The 25,906-nt window shown below is 37.4% G+C and overlaps 1 protein-coding gene across 1 annotated transcript in view; it reads right to left on the reverse strand.

Annotated features, from left to right (window-relative positions):
• Window positions 1-24,797, reverse strand: part of LOC147662010 (uncharacterized) — a 39,532-nt gene extending 14,735 nt beyond the window's left edge. Inside the window, exons 1-2 of the mRNA XM_086951188.1 lie at window positions 24,693-24,797; window positions 15,059-19,801 (exon numbers count right to left, since the gene is read on the reverse strand). Of these exons, the coding sequence (XP_086807314.1) occupies window positions 15,059-19,762 (4,704 nt within the window). The 5' untranslated portion in view covers window positions 19,763-19,801; window positions 24,693-24,797. The remainder of the gene's footprint in view (window positions 1-15,058; window positions 19,802-24,692) is intronic.
• Between the last annotated feature and the right edge of the window lie 1,109 nt (window positions 24,798-25,906).

Genomic DNA, 25,906 nt, shown 5'->3' on the forward strand with positions numbered 1-25,906 from the left:
TTTGGAATAACTTTGGCACCGGTTGACGAATCTGCCTGAAAATTTCCTGAAAATGGCCTCGTCGAGCTCCGGTCCTTCCTTGAAAGTTTGGGGGGGATACGTCAAGCGGGGGCCGAGATAAAAGGGGGGTCCCAAAACACATTTTCCCCATGTTAATTTCCATAGGGCGGTCGATTTCACTTTTAGCCCGAACGGCTGAATGGATTTCCATCAAACTTGGCAAAATTGTAGGGACTGGTAGCCCGATGTGCCTTTGCTATGTCTCAAGATATGTGCTCCAGTGGATTTTGAGTAATTTAGGTTCAAAAAAATATATATATCTATAGGCGCTCTCCGGTGCGCGCACCGGAGAGCGCTCCAGGCGCGCCACGCGACTTGCGCACAGAAAGCTGATTGGCTCTCAGTTGTCTGTAAACATTCGAAACAGTCCGGAGTGGCCGCCATCTTGTGTCTCGGTAGGATCGAGACACGAGAGGTGGGCAAAACAAAGAGGGAAATGACCATAAGGGGGCAGGGTAGACCCCCCCTTGACCCCCTAGGTTTGATGTGGGGGCTATAAAAGGGCCCCGCGGGGCATTTAAAATATTTTTTTTTTTCGTTTTGCGCGGGGGAAGCGCCCGGTACGCGCACCAGGTAGCGCACCGGGGAGCGTAAAATGAGGGAAAAAGATGACAGATTATAAAAAAAAGAAGCCTTTATTTAGAAATTGGAGGTAGTTCTAAAAAGAACTTTTTTTTTCTTCTTTTTGTTTTATATTTTTTTTGTGTTTTTTGAACTTTTTGAACTTTTTTTGGCTTTTCAAAACAGTTTTATATTTTTTTTGTATTTTTTTAGGGGGAGAAACAAAAAAAGGGAATTGAAACTGGCTCAACTGGAGCAAAAAAATAAAAAACCCAAAAAATTACTTCTTTTTGGGGCACTTGTGATTATCACCTGCAAGGACGATGAGCTTAACGCTTTTTTCACCATAGGCGATAAGCTTGCCACATGCAGAACAAGTGATTTTAAAATCAGCAAATCTTGGCTGAATGCAAGGCATCATCTCGGATGTTTCTGGTCCTGATGAAGTGGGTTGGTTTGTTTGGGAGGTGGTCCTTGACGACTTGGGGAGGTTACTGGCCAGTTCCCTGAACTCAGCACGAGAGTAGTTGTTTGGGTGCTTTCTGGTCATATGACGAATCATGGTATAGTTACCAAATGAATATTTTTTGTTTGGGTTGCCCCGTGAAAGTTCATCATTGCAGATTAGGCAAGTTACCTTGGGCGCATTAACTTTTTTCTTGCCCTCTGGGATTGAAAAAAACTCCCATATAATGTGTGGCTTGGGTTTGTATGGAGTATTTTCTTCAGGCAGCCATCTTCTCCTCCCCTCCTCCTCTTCCTCTTCCTCCTCCTCCTGTTCTTGACCACCAATATAATCTTGAGGTGGTCCTCTTGGTGGTTGTGGTGGTGATGGTGGGGCAGATGCACCAGCTGCTGCTGCTACTGAAGCCATTATTAATCTCAAAAAGGTACAGAGATGTACAAACAGGTCTTCCTCAGTCAAAGGACAAAGTCAGAATAAGGAAAAAAGGTGGGGTCTTTCATCATTTAGAAAAAAAACTGTCCTGAACCAATGAGAAGTGTTATTTTCAGGTCACAAGACCAGGGGCTTCATCATTATGAAACTAAAACTGTTATGAACCAATGAAAAGTGTTATTTTCAGGTCACATGACCCAACGCGCTTACGCTACGCGCCCCCGGGCGCGCCCGGGGGCGCTCTGGGTCGCGTAGCGTAAGCGCGTCGGATGTTTACGTTGCGCGATCGTATTCGCTCGAGTACTTCCGGGTGCGCTTACGCCGTGCGTATCACGCGGACGCGGCTACGCGATACGTCATGATCATGTTTTCGTTCGCGATATTGGCGCTTACGGGACGCTCCTCGGAGCGCGCCCGGGGGCGCTTTATAAAAGTACGCTTTTCGGGGCGCTCCCCGGGAAGCGCACCGGGAGCGCTCAAAAGCAAAAAATAAAAAAATAAAAAAATGGGAAAAATTGTAGGGACTGGTAGCCCTATTCTTAAGTGGTTTTTACGAAAATTAACTTTGATAAAATATATATTGTGCTACATTGGGCTATATATATATATGCCAAAATGCCAAAAAGTAACCCAAATGTAGTCCAATGTAGCCCAATGTAGCCCAAAGATGGCCACCAGAGACCAAAAAATGTAAATGTAGCCCAAATTTCAACTAGATGTAGCCCAACTGTAGCCCAATGACAGAATGTATCAGAGTGTTCTAAAGAACAACTAGAGTGCTAACAGTCTTATTTATAAAGTGAGACTTATAGTTAGGAATTAGCATTAAAAAAACCTATGAAATTCACTGAAAAAACCATAGGTTTCACACCAGTTATAGTTAGGAATTAGCATTTAAAAAACCTATGAAATTCACTGAAAAAACCATAGGTTTCACACCGGTTATAGTTAGGAATTAGCATTTAAAAAACCTATTAAATTCACTGAAAAAAACATAGGTTTCACACCAGTTATAGTTAGCTGGAAATTTTACTGATATAAAACCATTGAAATTCCCACGTTATAGTTAGTTGGGCTCACTATAACTTGCGCGTGCAATGCACTGCTGATGACATCACATATTACATCACTCATGACATGGTCAGTGACATCACTCATGACATCACTGATGACACCATCCTTGTAACACAGTGACAGACCTCCTTTCACTGTAAAGTAACCTTTGAAACACATATTCAAAAATAGAAACTAACATTAACAAAAAAGTGGATATACCCATACCAGTTACAACAACCAATTCAGTAATTTCACCATCTATATACAAATTCACACATTCACCAACAGTTTTATGTATTCACTCATACATATACTCACTCATCATATGTAGTGATACCCCTATTCATTCTGTTACACACTGACAGTCATCAAAAACTTACTCATACATATACTCACACATGCAAATAAACTAATAAACATCCATTTATTTGCATATACAACTATACACACATTAGCACACTACTTCTAAGGAAACTTACACATACTTACTCTCTTAAACAATCACTTATAGAAACACATACTTATTTAAACAGGAACTCTTTCAATCTCTCACTCTCACATATACTTACTTATATACATCAATTCTCATATATACAAGATTAAAACATATGTAGTTACTCATAAAGACACTAGTGAGAGAGGCATTCACTCTCTAACACACACATATACACACTCATCCACCCATACAATCCTACACAAATGCTGTCTTCAAAACACATACAAACAGTGAGTCAGTCATTGATGCATCTATGTGCTAAGTAACAGCCCCACCAAACCATACAGACACTCATACTGATACTAAAAAAACATCTAATAACCCATATACACACACATGTAGCTACTCACCAACCCATGCAGCCACTTATACACAAAGTAAAACACTGATACATATATTTAAATATTTAAACATTACTCGCTAATATATGTATTCACTAAGATACACTTAATAAGCCAGTTAACCAATCAATTTTTTTTAAAAAATCATCCATTTAGACACTTATTTAAACATTTATTCTTCCATCGATCTTAATATATACATATATAAAAAATATTTATTTTTCAGAAAGACACACATTCACTGGACGATGTCATCAGTGATGTCATTTGAGATGTCATCAGTGATGTCATGAGTGATGTCACTGACCATGTCATGAGTGATGTAATATGTGATGTCATCAGCAGTGCATTGCACGCGCAAGTTATAGTGAGTCCAACTAACTATAACGTGGGAATTTCAATGGTTTTATATCAGTAAAATTTCCAGCTAACTATAACTGGTGTGAAACCTATGTTTTTTTCAGTGAATTTAATAGGTTTTTTAAATGCTAATTCCTAACTATAACCGGTGTGAAACCTATGTTTTTTTCAGTGAATTTCATAGGTTTTTTAAATGCTAATTCCTAACTATAACTGGTGTGAAACCTATGGTTTTTTCAGTGAATATATATATATATATATTCACTGAAAAAACCATAGGTTAGAGACCATATATAGTTAGCTGGACATTTTATTGACATAAAACCAATGAAATTCCATATATAGTTAGTTGCACTAACTATATATCGCGCACCCGCAATCCACTGCTGATGATGTCACATATTACATCATTCATGACATGGTCAGTGACATCACTGATGACATCACTGATGACATCTCAAATGACATCACTGATGACATCACTGATGACATCTCAAATGACATCACTGATGACATCATCTAGTGTCTGTGTGTTTTTGTAAAGTTTAAATATGTTTTACATATTGAAGAATGAGTGGATGTATGGAAGACTGAGTGTGTGTGTGGCTGGCTGGGAGGTGTGTGACTCTGTGCATATCAATGTGTACTTGTATCAGTGATTGTATAAGAGAGTAAGTATGTGTTAGTATATGTGTGAAAAGTATGGTGTTCTGTGTTTAACTGTATAGATGAGGAAATCGAAGTGTGATTGATTCTTCACAGGACTGACTAGGTGTATGAGTGCATATGATAGTCTTGTAATAATGAGTGACTGTATGTATGAGTGATTGTATGGGTGAATGAGTGAATGTGTGTGTAGACGTAGGAATCAGTGAGTGCGTATGTAGTAACTGGTATTGGTGTGTCATGATGTCATCAGTGATGTCATTTGAGATGTCATAAGTGATGTCATTTGAGATGTCATCAGTGATGTCATCAGTGATGTCACTGAAGTATGGTGTTCTGTGTTTAACTGTATAGATGAGGAAATGGAAGTGTGATTGATTCTTTACAGGACTGACTAGATGTGTGAGTAACTCCATGGATGAGTGGCAGTGTGTGAGTGTCTGCATAGGTGTATGAGTGCATATGATAGTGTTGTAAAAATGAGTGACTGTATGTATGAGTGATTGTATGGGTGAATGAGTGAATGTGTGTGTAGACGTAGGAATCAGTGAGAGCGTATGTAGTAACTGGTATTGGTGTGTCATGATGTCATCAGTGATGTCATTTGAGATGTCATCAGTGATGTCATCAGTGATGTCATTTGAGATGTCATCAGTGATGTCATCAGTGATGTCACTGACCATGTCATGAATGATGTAATATGTGACATCATCAGCAGTGGATTGCGGGTGCGCGATATATAGTTAGTGCAACTAACTATATATGGAATTTCATTGGTTTTATGTCAATAAAATGTCCAGCTAACTATATATGGTCTCTAACCTATGGTTTTTTCAGTGAATTTTCAAGGTTTTGTAAATGCAAATTCCTAACTATATATGGTCTATAACCTATGGTTTTTTCAGTGAATTTCATTGGTTTTTTAAAAGCTAATATCTATAGCTGTAAAATATATTCTTTATTACGTGACGTATCACGTAGCCACGTGAGACGCCTCATGACGCGTCGCATAACCGTGATGTATCGGCTCTGCAGCGCAAACAAAACCCGTAACGTAAGCGTGCCGGAGCACGCTTACAGATATATATATTTTTTTTAACCTTAATTAGACAAAATCCACACGTGCACATATCTTGAGGCCTTGCAAAGGCACATCAAACAAACAGTCCCTACAATTTTGTCAAGTTTGCTGGAAATCTATTCCCTTAATTTTTTTTTTTACTGTTTCTCTTGGTTTTCCCCTTGTTACGCTTACCGGGACGCTACCCGGTACGCGAACCGGACGCTCCAAAAACACAAGATGGCGGACTCCCGTTACGCTGCCGGTTAGCTGCCCGGTTCGCGTACCGGGAAGCGCCTCTACCGCGAAATATCGCGGGGGACTTTAATATCCCCCTCATCAATCCTAGGGGGTCAGGAGGGGTTTACCTTGCCCCCTTTCCTTCATTTCCCCCTTCTTTTTTCACCACATCTTGTCTCTCGAACCTACCGAGAGACAAGATGGCGGCCGCTCCGGACTGTTTACAATGTTGACAGCTACGCTGCCGGTTAGCTGCCCGGTTAGCTGCCTGGTGAGCTGCCCGGTTCGCGTACCGGGACGCGCCTCTACGGCGTAAAATCGCAAAAAAATTATTTTTATTTTTTTTGCCCCGCGGGGCACTTTAATATCCCCCTCATCAATCCTAGGGGGTCAGGAGTGGTCTACCTTGCCCCCTTTCCTTCATTTCCCCCTTCGTTTTTCACCACATCTTGTCTCTCGATCGTACTGAGAGACAAGATGGCGGCCGCTCCGGACTGTTTAGAATGTTGACAGACACCGGAGAGCCAATCAGCTTCGCTTCGCGAAGTTCCGTTACGCGTCAGGTACGCAAACCGGGGCGCTAACCGGAGCGCTGTCACAGATATATATATTTTTTTAAACGTTAATTTCTCAAAATCCACTGGAGCACATATATTGAGACATAGCAAAGGCACGTGGGGCAAACCATATCTACAATTTTGCCAAGTTTCATGTAAAACTATTCAGCCGTTCGAGCTAAAAGTGAGTCCCACCGCCCTACGGAAAAATGAATGGGAAAAACGTGTTTTGGGACCCCCCTTGTTTCTCGGCCCCCCCCTTGACGAAACCCCCCCAAATTTTCAGGGGCTGCTCAGAAACAAAATGTGCCATTTTCCAGAAAATTTCAGCCAATTCCGTCCACAAACGCCAAAGTTATTAGACATAGAATTTTCAGAAATCCCATAGAGAAAAAATCCTAACTATATATACCCACTGGCTATCGCCAGTAGGTAATATACATATATAAACATATATAATCTGCATATCTATATAAATATAAATGCATGCATACATATACATATGCATGTTATTTACATGAAAGTTTTAAAAACACTAATAAAAGCAAAGCTAAAAAGCCACCTCATTACAAACAGAATGGCTTTAACTTAAACGAGGGCGAGATCTATTGCATTTTCAATGCTTGTTTACTTTGGTTCTATCAAGAAGGCATTCAGATGTTTCACCCATTTGCCATAAATTCTGAATGTTAGCACTCTAGTTGCTCATTAGATCACTGTAGTAAAGCTAGTGCTCACCAGGGAAGTCTGCTGCTAATCATGGTTTGCAGCCATTTTCCCACATTTTTTATCCCGCAGACTTTCAGTCCGCATACCATTATCCCGCAAGGTAATTGACCTCGCATACCATTATCCTGCATTTTTTCAAAACGCATGTGCATTTATCGCTCATGCCTTTACAAAGAATTACGTTTTAAAGGCATGTATGGTAAATGCATTTGCGTTGTGAAAACCACGATGACGAGAGAGGTAAGTTGGTTTGTGTTAATTTTTTCGTGGGTTAGTGATTGTGTAGTGTAGTGTAGTGTTGTGTAGTGTAGTGTTGTGTTAGTGTAGTGTAGAGTTGTGGTGGTTGTTTAGTGTAGGGTCATGCTGGGGGTAGTGTTTTAGGGTTTAGGGTTGTGTTGTAGTGTTTGCGTAGTGTAGGGTCATGCTGAGGGTAGTGTTTTAGGGTTTAGGGTAGTGTTGTAGTGTTTGCGTAGTGTAGGGTCATGCTGGGGGTAGTGTTTTAGGGTTTAGGGTTGTGTTGTAGTGTTTGCGTAGTGTAGGGTCATGCTGGGGCTAGTGTTTTAGGGTTTAGGGTAGTGTTGTAGTGTTTGCGTAGTGTAGGGTCATGCTGGGCGTAGTGTTTTAGGGTTTAGGATAGTGTTGTAGTGTTTGCGTAGTGTAGGGTCATGCTGGGGGTAGTGTTTTAGGGTTTTGGGTAGTGTTGTAGTGTTTGCGTAGTGTAGGGTCATGCTGGGGGTAGTGTTTTAGGGTTTTGGGTAGTGTTGTAGTGTTTGCGTAGTGTAGGGTCATGCTGGGGTGTAGTGTTTTAGGGTTTTGGGTAGTGTTGTAGTGTTTGCGTAGTGTAGGGTCATGCTGGGGTGTAGTGTTTTAGGGTTTAGGGTTGTGTTGTAGTGTTTGCGTAGTGAAGGGTCATGCTGGGGGTAGTGTTTTAGGGTTTAGGGTTGTGTTGTAGTGTTTGCGTAGTGTAGGGTCATGCTGAGGGTAGTGTTTTAGGGTTTTGGGTAGTGTTGTAGTGTTTGCGTAGTGTAGGGTCATGCTGGGGGTAGTGTTTTAGGGTTTAGGGTAGTGTTGTAGTGTTTGCGTGGTGTAGGGTCATGCTGGTGGTAGTGTTTTAGGGTTTAGGGTAGTGTTGTAGTGTTTGCGTAGTGTAGGGTCATGCTGGGGGTAGTGTTTTAGGGTTTAGGTTAGTGTTGTAGTGTTTGCGTAGTGTAGGGTCCTGCTGGGGGTAGTGTTTTAGGGTTTAGGGTAGTGTTGCAGTGTTTGTGTAGTGTAGGGTCATGCTGGGGTGTAGTGTTTTAGGGTTTTGGGTAGTGTTGTAGTGTTTGCGTAGTGTAGGGTCATGCTGGGGGTAGTGTTTTAGGGTTTAGGGTAGTGTTGTAGTGTTTGCGCAGTGTAGGGTCATGCTGGGGGTAGTGTTTTAGGGTTTAGGGTTGTGTTGTAGTGTTTGCGTAGTGTAGGGTCATGCTGGGGGTAGTGTTTTAGGGTTTAGGGTTGTGTTGTAGTGTTTGTGTAGTGTAGGGTCATGCTGGGGGTAGTGTTTTAGGGTTTAGGGTAGTGTTGTAGTGTTTGCGTAGTGTAGGGTCATGCTGGGGTGTAGTGTTTTAGGGTTTTGGGTAGTGTTGTAGTGTTTGCGTAGTGTAGGGTCATGCTGGGGGTAGTGTTTTAGGGTTTAGGGTAGTGTTGTACTGTTTGTGTAGTGTAGGGTCATGCTGGGGGTAGTGTTTTAGGGTGTAGGGTAGTTTAGTTGTTCAGTGTATGCTAAAGGCATATTCGTTCTAAAAGTTTTCGTTATTTTAATTTGCGGCCTAATAGTACACGCGGGATTTTTTTTGCGGACTGATGGTATGCGGGATTTCGTCATATATTCGCTAATCATACTTTCTATGGCAAAATGATCCCCCTCATTTTGTTCCTTTTTAAATTAAATGTTTTAAGAGTTACCACTTTATTCCAATCAAGATGGCTTCAGGTGTGCCATACCTTTGTAATAAGTAGGACTGTTAGCACTCTAGTTGTTCTTTAGAACACTCTGGGACATTCTGTCATTGGGCTATAGTTGGGCTACATCTGGCTGATATTTGGGCTACATTTGTTTTTTTTGTCTCTGGTGGCCATCTTTGGGCTACATTGGGCTACATTGGGCTACATTTGGGCTCCAACATATATATAGCCCAATGTAGCCCAATATATATTTTTCAAAGTTAATTTTCGTAAAAACCACTGGAGCCTATATCTTGAGACATAGCAAAGGCACATCGGGCTACCAGTCCCTACAATTTTGCCAAGTTTGGTGTAAATCCATTCAGCCGTTCAGGCTAAAAGTGAGGCCAACCGCCCTATGGAAAATTGCATGGGAAAAACACGTTTTGGGACCCCCCTTTTTTCTCGGCCCCCCCTTGACGAAACCCCCCCAAATTTTCAGGGGCTGCTCAGAAACAAAATGTTCCATTTTCCTGAAAATTTCAGCCAATTCTGTCCTCAAACGCCAAAGTTATTCGACATAGAATTTTCAAAAATCCCATAGGAAAAAAATCCTAACTATATATACCTACTGGCTATCGCCAGTAGGTAATATATATATATATATATATATATATATATATATATATATATATATATATATATATATATATTCACTGAAAAAACCATAGGTTTCACACCAGTTATAGTTAGGAATTGGCATTTAAAAAACCTATTAAATTCACTGAAAAAACCATAGGTTTCACACCAGTTATAGTTAGCTGGAAATTTTACTGATATAAAACCATTGAAATTCCCACGTTATAGTTAGTCGGACTCACTATAACTTGCGCGTGCAATGCACTGCTGATGACGTCACATATTACATCACTCATGACATGGTCAGTGACATCACTCATGACATCACTGATGACACCATCCAGTGAATATGTGTCTTTCTGAAAAATAAATATTAGTGAGTTATGTTTAAATATTTAAATACATATATTAGTGTTTCACTTTGTGTATAAGTGGCTACATGTGTTGATAAGTAGCTACATGCGTATGTATATGGGTTATTTGATATTTTTATTAGTATTAGTATGAGTGTCTATATGGTTTGGTGGAGGTATTACTTAGCACATAGATGCATGAGTGACTGACTCTTTGTTTGTATGTGTTTTGAAGACAGCATATGTACAGGACTGTATGGGTGGATGAGTGTCTATATGTGTTTGTTAGTGAGTGAATGACTGTCTCACTAGTGTCTTTATCAGTAACTACATATGTTTTAATCTAGTATATATGAATATTGATGTATATAACTGAGTATATGTGAGAGTAAGAGATTGTAAGATTTCCTGTTTAAATAAGTATGTGTTTCTATAAGTGATTGTTTAAGAGAATAAATATGTGTAATTTTCAATAGAAGTAAGGTGGAAGTGTGTGTATAACTCTATTTTCAAATAAATGGTTGTTCAATAGTTTATTTGCACGTGTGAATATGTGTGTGAATAACTTTTGGATGAATGTCGGTGTGTAACAGAATGTATAGGTGTATCTCTTCATATGATGAGTGAGTATATGTATGAGTGACTATATAGAACTGTTGGTGAATGAGTGGATGAGTATATAGATAGTGGAAGTACAGAATTGCTTGTTGTAACTGATATAGGTATGTCCATTTTTTAAAAATTTCAGTTTCTATTTTTGAATATGTGTCTCAAGGGTTACTTTACACTGAGAGGAGGTCTGTCACTGTGTCACAAGGATGGTGTCATCAGTGATGTCATGAGTGATGTCACTGACCATGTCATGAGTGATGTAATATGTGACGTCATCAGCAGTGCATTGCACGCGCAAGTTATAGTGAGTCCGACTAACTATAACGTGGGAATTTCAATGGTTTTATATCAGTAAAATTTCCAGCTAACTATAACTGGTGTGAAACCTATGGTTTTTTCAGTGAATTTAATAGGTTTTTTAAATGCCAATTCCTAACTATAACTGGTGTGAAACCTATGGTTTTTTCAGTGAATTTCATAGGTTTTTTAAATGCTAATTCCTAACTATAACTGGTGTGAAACCTATGGTTTTTTCAGTGAATTTCATAGGTTTTTTTAATGCTAATTCCTAACTTTTTATTCATACTCATACCTATGTGTTTTTTAGTGAATTGCTAAAGTATGTTTTTGTAAAAATGAACACTATAATGTATATTGCGATAATATTTTTAATTTAAAATATTTTTTTTTTATATTTCACTTTGGTGCGCTTTCGGTGCGCGCACTGGTGCGCGTACCGTCAGCGCACTAACAAAAAAAAAGAAAAAAAAATGAAGGAGGGACTGTGTAATAGATAGTAAGACAGATAAAAACTGTAAAAGGAAGTAACTGAGAAAAGAAAAATGAGTAATGGAGCAAAAGAAAGAAGAAATAGGAAGAAGACTAAAGCAGAGGTTAAGGGAGAATGTAAATGGATGTTGAAAGTAAAAAGAAGGACAGTTAAGTATGGGAATGTCAGGTAGTGACGGAATCAGAGGAAAAGAATAGCAGTGATTGAGGGAAAGTAAATATCAGTGAATATAAGTAAAGAGGGGTGAAAGAGGGTACATGTAAGTGAATAAGGGTAACACATGGGGAGTAATAGACAGAAAGAAGAGAGAGAGTAAAAGAAGGACTGTCACAAAGGGACTAAGTGAACCAGTAAAAAAGGTAAGTGAAGGAGTGTGCATAGGCAGAAGTACTGAAAGAAATTGAATGTGGTCGGAAGTAAACATGCAACAAAAGAATAAGTGAGGGAAGCAAAGTAAGGAAATAGGTGTGCGGTAGGGTGACAGAAAAATAGTGAAAATAAAACAAAAGGTGATAACAAAAAACATTTTACAAACACACTTACCATATAATCTATGCAAATTTGTATCTGTGAAAGATAACGGAAAAAACATGTTATAATTACATAAAAATGTATATTAAAATAGAAGAAACAGTTCATGAGGTTTAAAAATCTACAAAAGTTTACTTAGAAATGAAGCAATAGTAAAGGATACAAAAACAGAAAGAAAGTAATGTAGAAAGAAAAAAAAAGGAAAAAGAAATAGTTGGAGATCAAATTCCTAAAGGTAAAAAAGATACTAAAAGAATGTAAAATATCAAAACAAAATGAGTAAAGATAAGAAACTAAAAGAAAAATGATTGAAAAAGAGAGAAGTCAGATTGATAAACTATAAATAAAATAGAGGAATAGAAGATGATTGAGAGTGAGTGAAGTGAAGTCACAGAGTGAAGGGATGAAAGGAATGAAGTTAGTATAGAACGATGGATAAAACAGGAGTGAGAGAGTAAGTACACAGAAAGACAAAAGGAAGAACTAACTGAACTACAGTACAATGAGTGTGAAAGAAAAAAAAATGGAGAAAGAGAAAGAGGGTTAGGAAACTAAAGCAGTGGTACTAAGAGAATATAAAAAAGATAAAAAGTGGTGGAAGGAACTGAGGAAATGCAGATAGTTCTTATTACATTAAGAAGTTGTGAATGAAGTACAGTAAAGAAACAGCAATGAAAAAAGAGTGTAAATTAGTAAAGAGAGGTAAATAAGGGTGAAGAAGAAAATGAGTGCATAATAATGTGAACACAATATAAATTACATAAAGCAAACAACACAATAACTTCTACAATATGTTACATTATTTATTTTTGCTGTTCTCAGAATATATTGAATTCCACTTAAATTAGTGAGTTCAAAGTCTTCATCATATAACAGCGGGAAAAAAAAAACACAATCTAAAAGATTGTGTTTAAAAAAACCCATTCAAACATACATCTCATATATGTACACTAATCTTTGATTCACTTACTTTTCCATGAGGCCAAGTAGAAGATAGTGAAGGTCCTTTTGGTAGAAAAAAAGTCTGCTGTTCCTTATAAGTTCCATTTCATCGACTTCCTATGAAAAAAGATCTAAAAACATCATACCATACACAATCCTCACGGCCAATTTGTGTCAGATATATCGGTATTTTTTACTTTGAGATCCACTTAAAGTATCTACATGAGATTGCAGATAGTGAAGGTCCTTTTGGTGAAAAAAGTCTCCTGTGCTCTATAACTTCGATTTCATCAACTTCCTATGAAAAAAGATCTAACAACATCATATCTTACATTTTCCTCACGGCCAATTTGTGTCAGATATATCAGTATTTTTTACTTTGAGATCCACTTAAAGTATCTACATGAGATAAATAATTTCAAATATTAGATTAACTAACTAACTAACTAACTTTTATTAACTATTCCCGTCCTCAAAGGCCAATTCCCTTTACTAAAACTTTGGTTTTAAAAACACTAGATAAGAATTTGTAGAGTCATAAGGCAAACGTTGTTTATAAGTTAAATGAGAATCATTGCAGTAACTCCATCCATTTTCAGATTTTAAGTAGCATGTATAATGTCCTGAGGTGGTCGAAGGTCCATCATGATAAATAATAGCTTCAGTTGTAAAGGTCCTTCCAGAAATTGATAACTGAGAAGCCACAAAATTTTTGATAGAAGTTGTCAATTTAGTTCCATCAGGTCTACATCGTTGGAAAACTAAAATGATATACTGCCCATACCTTTGTATAAATAATGTGGACAGCATTGTACAGTTACATTGGGTACACACCATATTATGATCTGCTGCTTTAACTAGATTTTTAAAAGACACTGATTTACAGTCTGGTAAAGTCAAATATATAAATCTTTCAGTGTCTATTGTAGTAGTACTTGATAAACTACAATTGTGGCAGTCATGCTGCCATTGATAAGAAAGACTGAAAAGATTATCTACATCTACACCTTCATCTTCCAAAACACCAAACATATACATTAAAAATTCCTGACAATCCTGCTGAATGTTCTGTGAAAATTTATCTTGACCAGAACACAAATCTAAAATATTTCGAATTTCTGTTACACTTTCTATTTGTGCTGTAACACTGCTACATTTCTGAAACACAGAATTCAATAAACCACACAATCTTTGATCCCGATTTTCAACAATCTGTTCTTGTAAACTTTTAAGAAAAAAAACAACATTAACCACTACATTAGCATAGCAGTTGACACCAGAACTGTTTTCAAACTGAAATCCAACAACATTTTCTCCACAATTCTTTTTCTTCCTGTTTTCAATTACAGTTTTCTCTACTTTTTGTCTTTTTGCAACTACCTCACTACAATTATCCTCATTTCTTCTTTTTCGGCCTACCACACGTTTTTCAAACAGAGGATATTGAGGCAGATGTGGAGCATACTCTCTTCTTAACCTATTGTATTCTTTAACACAATCTAGATCTGCAGAAATCTTTGTCTCATCACACGCAATCAAATACAATCCTGATAAAGTTCTGACTCGAGATAATGCCACATATGCCATACCCTCTTTAAACACAGATCTTCCAATGTTCACCAATGCACTATCTACACTTAAACCTTGAGATTTATGAATTGTCACTGCATACGCCAAACAAACAGGAAACTGTTTTCGGCGAACATATAAGTCTTTTACAAGTAAAAATCTAGCAGAACAACGACTTATTTGTTGTACTTGTTCAATGCCATCAAATTTTATTTTTAAAAATTCAATTCCATCTCTATTTCTGTAATTCACAAAATCAACAACATAACCCATTGCTCCATTTACCAGACCGCTTTCAACATTTAAATTCCTTCTCAAAATGATACGACAATTTAAACACACATTCAGAGTCTTTTCAAAACCAGCTGTTTTTGAAATACTTTTCTCCAATGAATGCAATTTAATTTTCAAATTTTCTGACAAAACAATTGTTGCACCCATATGCTCTATTTTATCTATTGCTTCTAGTTTCACAATCTCTTCATTTTCTAAGTCTAACATTTTTTGGTTGAAGATGGAACATTCTTGCAGAGTTGGCATCAAACATATCCCAGATTTCTTCTCAGTCATTTTTTTAAAAATATTCTCTGGAAGAATGTTGTCATTTGGATACAAATTTGAAATTAATCGACTATGCAAAGCTTTTTTCCCTTTCTCAGTCATTTTTCCAATTCTTACATCTTGTAGAATATTTTTATAATCTTCATCCTTGGCCTGTCGCATATTTTGAAGCAGTTCAGCATATTTAAAATTTAGCCATATATTAACATTTCCAATGCTTCCAAGGGACTTCCTGGTATCTTCATGCGTGAGCATTTTAAACACTGGTTGTCCTTTTACTGGAGTCAACTGCAATAGATCTCCAAAAACAATAATGTGTTTTCCTCCAAATAACACATCATAGTCTGTTTTAAGAATTTCTTGCATTCTCAAATGCACAAAAGCAAGCATTAGATTTGAGACCATGCTTACTTCATCTATGATAAGAAGTTTCATTTTCTTCAAGACTCTTGAAACTTCAGAACACGCATCTCCAGATAGCTTGTTGTAATGCAATTTATTATCATGTTCAACTGGCAGCATCAATAAACGATGTAGAGTAATCCCTTTAATGTTATGTGCTGCCAGACCAGTTGGAGCAGTTACAACACAAGACAGTGGTGAATCAGTCCTTTTCTGCAGATAACTTGCAACGGCTTTAATTAGAAAACTTTTTCCTGTCCCCGCTTCTCCACTTACATACAGTCGGACAGGGTCAAATAATATACATGAGCACTCTTTTTTCTCATGTCTGAATCCATGTTCAATCTGCTCTGTGACTTCATCATATATCTTTTTCTGCTCAATGTTTAGTTGCGTTACCAAATCTTCTAAGTTAACTCCATCCTCTTGAGCTTGTTCCATAGCTCTTTCCACCTCATCCATGGCAGTGGCAGCTTCATTTTGGATAATTGGTCCTCCTAGTGGATCCTGGCTCAATGAAGTAGAACTCTGACTATCTTGAGAACTGTTTCTAGCTATCTCTTCAGCAATTGTGGTTTCTTGCTCCATTTCTTCATTCAACATTTGCAGATAATTTAGAAAAATAGGACATTCTATGGTATCCTTAGTTGCATTAAAAGAGTCTTCATAACAGAGAAAATCTCCAAGTAGTTCCTCTTCTGTACGCCATGGCTTAAAGAGTTGCAAAAGAGCTAAGTAGTAAAATTCTCTTTTGTCTGGAACTTCACAACTCAATTTTCGATGATTAATCAAATGGCCTTTTTTCTGCTTCACTAGACATCCTTCATAGCCAATGAGTGCATATTTTCCATTATTGATATCTTCTGTGATGTTCCTCTTATAACTGTAGTTTTGAAGAACTTCATACAAACATGTGTTCTCAAGGTGAGTACTTCTATTTGGATAGTATGTATCCAACATATTTGTCTTCAAAATATCTGTACTGTTTGGTTCTTTTTCCGCCAAATATTCAATTTCTTGTACAGATTTCAAAACTCGGTTTCGTGTGGCAGCAAGACCAAGACTCACCCAAATGATTGTTCTTGATTTGGCATAGAGACTTGCTGATGATAACCGATCAGAACATTCATATGCTCCAATTTCTCGATGCGACAACATCTTCAGACTGAAACTGTATAATTTCTTGCTTAGACTCTTTTCATGTGAAATGTCCTCCCACATTTCCTTCAGTTCTGTCTTTTCTTTTTTGGTGATGTAAGATGTCACATATCGAGCCACAGCAATAGAGTTGTCAGCAACGAACTGAATATCCATGTTAGCATTCCACATGGACAAAATCACTGGGTTGTAATCGTTGATGTACTTAGATTCTTCATTTCTTTTCAAATTATATGTGTTTTTGGGAGATTTTCTCGTCACAGTATGTCGTAGAGATGACATCAAATTATTTACTCTTCCCTTAGAAATCACTGGTCGAGGAAATGCAAAACGACATTTCGTGTAGTACTTTTCCTTGTTTTTAAATTTTCGACGACAGTACTTTCCACAACGATGAGATTGAAAACGTAAAACTTGTTGCCTTAAATTGTTTTCTTCAGTAGATTTTGGAACAGCACATGTTGAATACTCTTCAATGAAACTCATCACTGTTTCATCTGAATCTGTTCCAAATTTGGGTGCATCTTTAATCCACAACAACATATGTATATGAGGAGCACCTCTCGCTTGATATTCCTTCCTCCAAAAGAAATCCAAAACCTCTCCAAGGGGAGGATTTTTTTTGTTGGTAATAAAAGACATCATAGCTTCAAATCTATGATTAAAATATCTGCAAACATTCACTGGATCTAAAGAACACAGTTCTCCTGGTGTTTTCAATTCTATATTTGGTATGTTTTCATTTGCCTCTCGTAGAAATTGAAGTAAATCGTCCCATGCATACTCAGCACAGCTAAGAGTGAGGAACCATGTAGGAGTTCCTAAGTTTCTTAGCATACATTTCAATTCTCCATGACGACGAAACCAATACTCATTGGTTCCACGTTGACATGCCATGAGATTGATTAGCTGAGATTCCAAAATACTGTCTTGCAGATTAACTTTCTCCATAAAGTCCCTTGCACATACATTTTGCAAATGAGGTCCACTTTTTAATATATGATTAACTGCATAAGAAAGCCCAGACAAATCACTTTCAAACAGTAGATGAAATAAATATGGAATGCATTGACGAAACCTTGGATCTTCTGCATATAATCTTAGAGTCCGGTATTCAGCTGCAGGAATTTGAACTGGTCGATCATCATATCGTCCACCACAACCTGTTGGAAATAATTGTGGAAAACAACGAGCTTCCAAACTTTCTTCCCATACACTAATGGGACTTCCTTTTGCTGCCTTCATTTGAAACAAGTCAATTGCATTTCCCATTACTTCTTTGGAATGCAAAGGATGAACAGTATAATGTTCATATATTTCTTCAGTTCTAGACACATCAACTTTTTCAATTTGACCAACTGAAGAATCACTATCTTCTTCTGTAGCTGTTTCCTCAACTCCAACACTTACATGTTTGTAGTACTCATTGTTTTTAACTAAATACAACGTTGCCTTCTTGACTTTTTTAACATCCACTAAATCTTGCCAAATTTTCTTACTCTTTGTTGGAACCCCATTAACTAGAATAACTAAAGGATCTTCTTCTGCTCTTTCTACACCAATTGTATTAATATTTTTCTTTACATCTAGAGGCAAATAAACAACTCTTCCCTTTAATCCTCTCAGTAAATCTGATGGAGGCAATTTCCCTGTCTTAGGCTCCATGCGTACAATAGCCTGAAAAGGATGGACACATTGAATCAAAATAGATTCATAAGTATTTAGATCCATCAATTCAGAAGGAATATCTATCAACTGAAGATTATTATAAACTGCTCTTGCAGGCATTCTATTTTCATTTAATTTTTTCAAACAATAAGTGCAAATACGCTGATCCAAACTCAAATCAAAAGAATTCTCCACCAACAAATAACTTACAAAATCCTCCCATTCACTATTATTTTCCAATTCACTTTTTGCATATAAATCAACTAACCTAGTCTGAATTTTATAATGAGTCCGTCGACAACACACACAAGTTACATTAGGCCTCTCACTTGATTTCACCTTAAACTTGATAATTTCCTCATCAAACTTTTCAATACTTGAAATTTGTCCATTATCTTCTGCATTACCATCCATTACTATATCTATTTCTACACTGTCCTCTTTGTTCCCAAAATAACAAAACTCAATTTCTTCACAAATAGTCTTCACATCCACTTCAGATCCATGCAAAAGAGCACTATTTAACTGTTTAAGCTTAAGTGCAGGACTTTTTGCATAATACAACTTCCTCACTAATTTCCTTACGTTATTATGATGCACTGCTAACATCCTAAAATGATGAAAAACACTCCGACAAACTTTTCTAGAAAGACATGCTAGTGAATGCCCTTGCAAACCTGTGCTTTCTCTCACTCTGCAAGGATCTAACTCTTGCAGGATCTTCATTTTTTGTTTGAGACTTTTTTTACTATATGTACGTAAGAAATTTCGAAGCAAATCAATTGATTCCTGTCGCACACTACAAATACTACTGCATTTCCATGTGTACACTGGACCCTTAGTACGTCTCCCTAAAACTTCATCAGCTAACACCTCTTCTGCATCTCTAGGTACAAGTTTCTCTTTTTCCATCACACAACTATCTTTCACCTCATAGGCACGACCACTGGTGTCAACCGCATGCACCAAATCATTTTCCTGAAAGTAACTCTCCTCATTAAAAAAAGGCTCAGAACTTGAACTATGCATCCATTCACCAGAAAATACTTCACAAAAATTACTCCGATTAATAATTCTTTTCCATCTACTGTTCGATTTGAAAACATCCATTGCCTTATTAAGTATCCTAATTCTATTGATTATTAAAATAAATAATTTTTTCTTAACTTCAAAAGCCTGATCAACAATCTTTTCTACACTTTTCTTTTTCTTGTAAAAAGCAGCTTTTAGTTTACTTTTCTTTTCATTTTTTAGCAAATTTAAAACTACCCTATTGCGAAACATTCGCCTACGAATGTCCCTAAAAACATTTACTCTTCTATTGCTAACCATTCTCTTCTCTCCTGGTCCAATGGAAACATTTTTTGTGGGCTTCTCTTTCCTTTTTAGATTTGTTGACTTTTTCTGTATATTCACATTAGCAATTTCATTTTTTTTCCTACGACATATGTTACGAAGAAAAGACTTAATTGGCTTACCAGAAGCTTTTCTGGTGTTTTTTGAAGTAGTTGTTGAAGAGGATTCCATAAACTCTGTTGTTGATGTTCTCCTTTTCCGTATGGTATTTTTGATATTTCTTTGCCTTGAAGGCATTTTTGCTTGCTTTTCAGAAGTTGATTTGAATCTGTTGTTCTGTTAAAAAAACACATGAAAGACCACTATTAGCAAACAACAAAGTAATGTTAAAAAGCAAACAATTTAAACAATAAATTGCAACATATTTAAGTTTATACAATAGCAACTCATGGCTTTATTTTTAAAGGCCTTGCGCCACCAGTGCGTCACTTATTACCCATGTTTAAAGTCAAGCATCAGCTGCACATGCCATTCATAAATAAGGGCCAAATGCAAATACCAATCAATTGCACCCAAAAATCGATTTTTCAATAACATGTAAGAAACACTGCGCAAAACCTAAGTACAACCACTCAATATCATCAAACAAAGTCAGGGTCTGATTTATAAAGGCCTTGCGCCACCAGTGCGTCACTTATTACCCATGTTTAAAGTCTTGCATCGGCTGCACATGGCAATCATAAATAAGGGCCAAATACATATACCAATCAATTGCACCCAAAAATCGATTTTTGAATAACATGTAAGAAACACTGCGCAGAACCTATGTACAACCAATCAATATCATCAAACAAAGTCAGGGCCTTATTTATGAAAGCCTTGCGCCACCAGTGCGTCACTTATTACCCATGTTTAAAGTCATGCATCAGCTGCACATGGCAATCATAAATAAGGGCCAAATACATATACCAATCAATTGCACCCAAAAATCGATTTTTGAATAACATGTAAGAAACACTGTGCAGAACCTATGTACAACCAATCAATATCATCAAACAAAGTCAGAGCCTTATTTATGAAAGCCTTGCGCCACCAGTGCGTCACTTATTACCCATGTTTAAAGTCATGCATCAGCTGCACATGGCAATCATAAATAAGTGCCAAATACATATACCAATCAATTGCACCCCAAAATCGATTTTTGAATAACATGTAAGGAACACTGCACAGAACCTAAGTACAACCACTCAATATCATCAAACAAAGTCAGGCCTTATTTATGAAAGCCTTGCGCCACCAGTGCGTCACTTATTACCCATGTTTAAAGTCATGCATCAGTTGCACATGGCAATCATAAATTAGGGCAAAATACATATACTAATCAATTGCACCCAAAAATCAATTTTACAATAACATGTAAGAAACACGGCGCAGAACCTAAGTACAACCAATCAATATCATCAAACAAAGTCAGGGCCTTATTTATGAAAGCCTTGCGCCACCAGTGCGTCACTTATTACCCATGTTTAAAGTCATGCATCAGCTGCACATGGCATTCATAAATAAGGGCCAAATACATATACCAATCAATTGCACCCAAAAATCGATTTTTCAATAACATGTAAGAAGCACTGTGCAGAACCTATGTACAACCAATCAATATCATCAAACAAAGTCAGAGCCTTATTTATGAAAGCCTTGCGCCACCAGTGCGTCACTTATTACCCATGTTTAAAGTCATGCATCAGCTGCACATGGCAATCATAAATAAGGACCAAATACATATACCAATCAATTGCACCCAAAAATCGATTTTTGTTTAACATGTAAGAAGCACTGTGCAGAACCTATGTACAACCAATCAATATCATCAAACAAAGTCAGAGCCTTATTTATGAAAGCCTTGCACCACCAGTGCGTCACTTATTACCCATGTTTAAAGTCATGCATCAGCTGCACATGGCAATCATAAATAAGGGCCAAATACATATACCAATCAATTGCACCCAAAAATCGATTTTTGAATAACATGTAAGGAACACTGCACAGAACCTAAGTACAACCACTCAATATCATCAAACAAAGTCAGGCCTTATTTATGAAAGCCTTGCGCCACCAGTGCGTCACTTATTACCCATGTTTAAAGTCATGCATCAGTTGCACATGGCAATCATAAATTAGGGCAAAATACATATACTAATCAATTGCACCCAAAAATCGATTTTTCAATAACATGTAAGGAACACGGCGCAGAACCTAAGTACAACCAATCAATATCATCAAACAAAGTCAGGGCCTTATTTATGAAAGCCTTGCGCCACCAGTGCGTCACTTATTACCCATGTTTAAAGTCATGCATCAGCTGCACATGGCAATCATAAATAAGGGCCAAATACATATACCAATCAATTGCACCCAAAAATCGATTTTTGAATAACATGTAAGGAACACTGCACAGAACCTAAGTACAACCACTCAATATCATCAAACAAAGTCAGGCCTTATTTATGAAAGCCTTGCGCCACCAGTGCGTCACTTATTACCCATGTTTAAAGTCATGCATCAGTTGCACATGGCAATCATAAATTAGGGCAAAATACATATACTAATCAATTGCACCCAAAAATCGATTTTTCAATAACATGTAAGGAACACGGCGCAGAACCTATGTACAACCAATCAATATCATCAAACAAAGTCAGGGCCTTATTTATGAAAGCCTTGCGCCACCAGTGCGTCACTTATTACCCATGTTTAAAGTCATGCATCAGCTGCACATGGCATTCATAAATAAGGGCCAAATACATATACCAATCAATTGCACCCAAAAATCGATTTTTGAATAACATGTAAGGAACTCTGCACAGAACCTAAGTACAACCACTCAATATCATCAAACAAAGTCAGGGCCTTATTTATGAAAGCCTTGCGCCACCAGTGCGTCACTTATTACCCATGTTTAAAGTCATGCATCAGCTGCACATGGCATTCATAAATAAGGGCCAAATACATATACCAATCAATTGCACCCAAAAATCGATTTTTCAATAACATGTAAGAAGCACTGTGCAGAACCTATGTACAACCAATCAATATCATCAAACAAAGTCAGAGCCTTATTTATGAAAGCCTTGCGCCACCAGTGCGTCACTTATTACCCATGTTTAAAGTCATGCATCAGCTGCACATGGCAATCATAAATAAGGACCAAATACATATACCAATCAATTGCACCCAAAAATCGATTTTTGAATAACATGTAAGGAACACTGCACAGAACCTAAGTACAACCAATCAATATCATCAAACAAAGTCAGGGCCTTATTTATGAAAGCCTTGCGCCACCAGTGCGTCACTTATTACCCATGTTTAAAGTCATGCATCAGTTGCACATGGCAATCATAAATTAGGGCAAAATACATATACTAATCAATTGCACCCAAAAATCGATTTTTCAATAACATGTAAGAAACACGGCGCAGAACCTAAGTACAACCAATCAATATCATCAAACAAAGTCAGGGCCTTATTTATGAAAGCCTTGCGCCACCAGTGCGTCACTTATTACCCATGTTTAAAGTCATGCATCAGCTGCACATGGCATTCATAAATAAGGGCCAAATACATATACCAATCAATTGCACCCAAAAATCGATTTTTGTTTAACATGTAAGAAGCACTGTGCAGAACCTATGTACAACCAATCAATATCATCAAACAAAGTCAGAGCCTTATTTATGAAAGCCTTGCACCACCAGTGCGTCACTTATTACCCATGTTTAAAGTCATGCATCAGCTGCACATGGCAATCATAAATAAGGGCCAAATACATATACCAATCAATTGCACCCAAAAATCGATTTTTGAATAACATGTAAGGAACACTGCACAGAACCTAAGTACAACCACTCAATATCATCAAACAAAGTCAGGCCTTATTTATGAAAGCCTTGCGCCACCAGTGCGTCACTTATTACCCATGTTTAAAGTCATGCATCAGTTGCACATGGCAATCATAAATTAGGGCAAAATACATATACTAATCAATTGCACCCAAAAATCGATTTTTCAATAACATGTAAGGAACACGGCGCAGAACCTAAGTACAACCAATCAATATCATCAAACAAAGTCAGGGCCTTATTTATGAAAGCCTTGCGCCACCAGTGCGTCACTTATTACCCATGTTTAAAGTCATGCATCAGCTGCACATGGCAATCATAAATAAGGGCCAAATACATATACCAATCAATTGCACCCAAAAATCGATTTTTGAATAACATGTAAGGAACACTGCACAGAACCTAAGTACAACCACTCAATATCATCAAACAAAGTCAGGCCTTATTTATGAAAGCCTTGCGCCACCAGTGCGTCACTTATTACCCATGTTTAAAGTCATGCATCAGTTGCACATGGCAATCATAAATTAGGGCAAAATACATATACTAATCAATTGCACCCAAAAATCGATTTTTCAATAACATGTAAGGAACACGGCGCAGAACCTATGTACAACCAATCAATATCATCAAACAAAGTCAGGGCCTTATTTATGAAAGCCTTGCGCCACCAGTGCGTCACTTATTACCCATGTTTAAAGTCATGCATCAGCTGCACATGGCATTCATAAATAAGGGCCAAATACATATACCAATCAATTGCACCCAAAAATCGATTTTTAAATAACATGTAAGGAACACTGCACAGAACCTAAGTACAACCACTCAATATCATCAAACAAAGTCAGGGCCTTATTTATGAAAGCCTTGCGCCACCAGTGCGTCACTTATTACCCATGTTTAAAGTCATGCATCAGCTGCACATGGCATTCATAAATAAGGGCCAAATACATATACCAATCAATTGCACCCAAAAATCGATTTTTCAATAACATGTAAGAAACACTGCACAGAACCTAACTAAAACCACTCAATCTCATCAAACAAAATCAGGGCCTCATTTATAAAAGCCTGGCGCCACCAGTGCATCACTTATTACCCATGTTTAAAGTCATGCATCAACTGCACATGGCAATCATAAAAAAGGCCAAATAAAAATACCATTCATTTGCACCCAAAATCGATTTTTAAATAACATGTAAAAAACACTGCGCAGGACTTATATACTAACATACAATTTCACTTCTAAAACATAACTATCTGCTTCCAAATATTCTCCATAGAGAAAATAAATCTCTATCTAAATTAAATGAATCATTACTTACCTTTAGAAATGCTTTTGGAGATTGAAAACAGTGTCAGACACACACACCAATTTTTCTTTAGCAGAGGAAAAGGTGTGCTCTCAATACACTGAAACCAAGACTGGCATAGAAAATCTCTATCTTTGTACACATATGCCTTAATTCAACCAATGAAAACTCTTCCCTCACTATTTTCAAACCAACACCCATCCCCCTCTCAAACCTTTCTATCTGTTACCATAGCAACTCCCTCCTAACTGAACTCTAAGGTTCAAAAGTTTATCTTACAATGTTGCAAATTAACTCAGCAAGGATGTTTGACCTGTGAATACAGCAGCCTATACAGGGTATTTTTGCTTTTGGTGATTTTTTTTAAACCATTCAAATTGCTTCTTTCACACAACATAACCATACACCCTAACTTTCAGTTTTCAACTATCTGAATCCACCAATCATTGCTAGTGATTCAAGAGCACAGAAACTCCACAATTATTTTTTTGTGAACTCCTACTGTTCCAACTGCCATTTCATTCCCACACTTCATCTGACTGGACCAGAACCTTCTCACATCATGTACTCTGTTTGGGTTATTGGACATAGCTACATCCACTGGGCTCAAAGGTATGCAGCTAGCAGAAATTTTCATAACCTTGATTTATCAAATGTGGAAATCAAGTGGATTGGCCACAGAGGATTAAAATGTCACCAATTGATACCATTGGTGAAAACCTTTTTGCATCTGCCAGAACCTGACCTTATAATTGTGCACTGTGGTGGAAATGATCTAGGCACATTAACTGGGGTAGGTCTGGAAATGCTATTAAAGGACACCTTTCATCAATTGATGATACTTTTTCCCCACACTGCCTTGGTATATTCCAATATATGCCAAAGACAGAAATGGAACTGGTCCAACCAATTTGGTCCACAATTTGAGAAAGCACGGAAACATGTAAATAAATCTGTTTCTGCTTACATGAGAGACTATGGAATGGGTTCATTATACAATAATAACTTGCGTTACAACATGCAAGACATCTACAGAGGAGATGGAGTGCACTTCTCAGATGAGGGGAATAGAATATTCCTCCTGAATTTAAGAATGTGTATTGGAACCTACTTGTAGGTACCTAAATCAACCACAGAACCCAAAAGCTCTTTTCAGAGCTACCCTAACTCTGATCATTCAAAGCGTTTATTTTTTTCTAACTTTTTTCACTATTTTTCACCAAAGT

This window comes from Lissotriton vulgaris, unplaced genomic scaffold (genome assembly GCF_964263255.1).
Source record: "Lissotriton vulgaris unplaced genomic scaffold, aLisVul1.2 SCAFFOLD_225, whole genome shotgun sequence".
NCBI lineage: Eukaryota > Metazoa > Chordata > Amphibia > Caudata > Salamandridae > Lissotriton > Lissotriton vulgaris.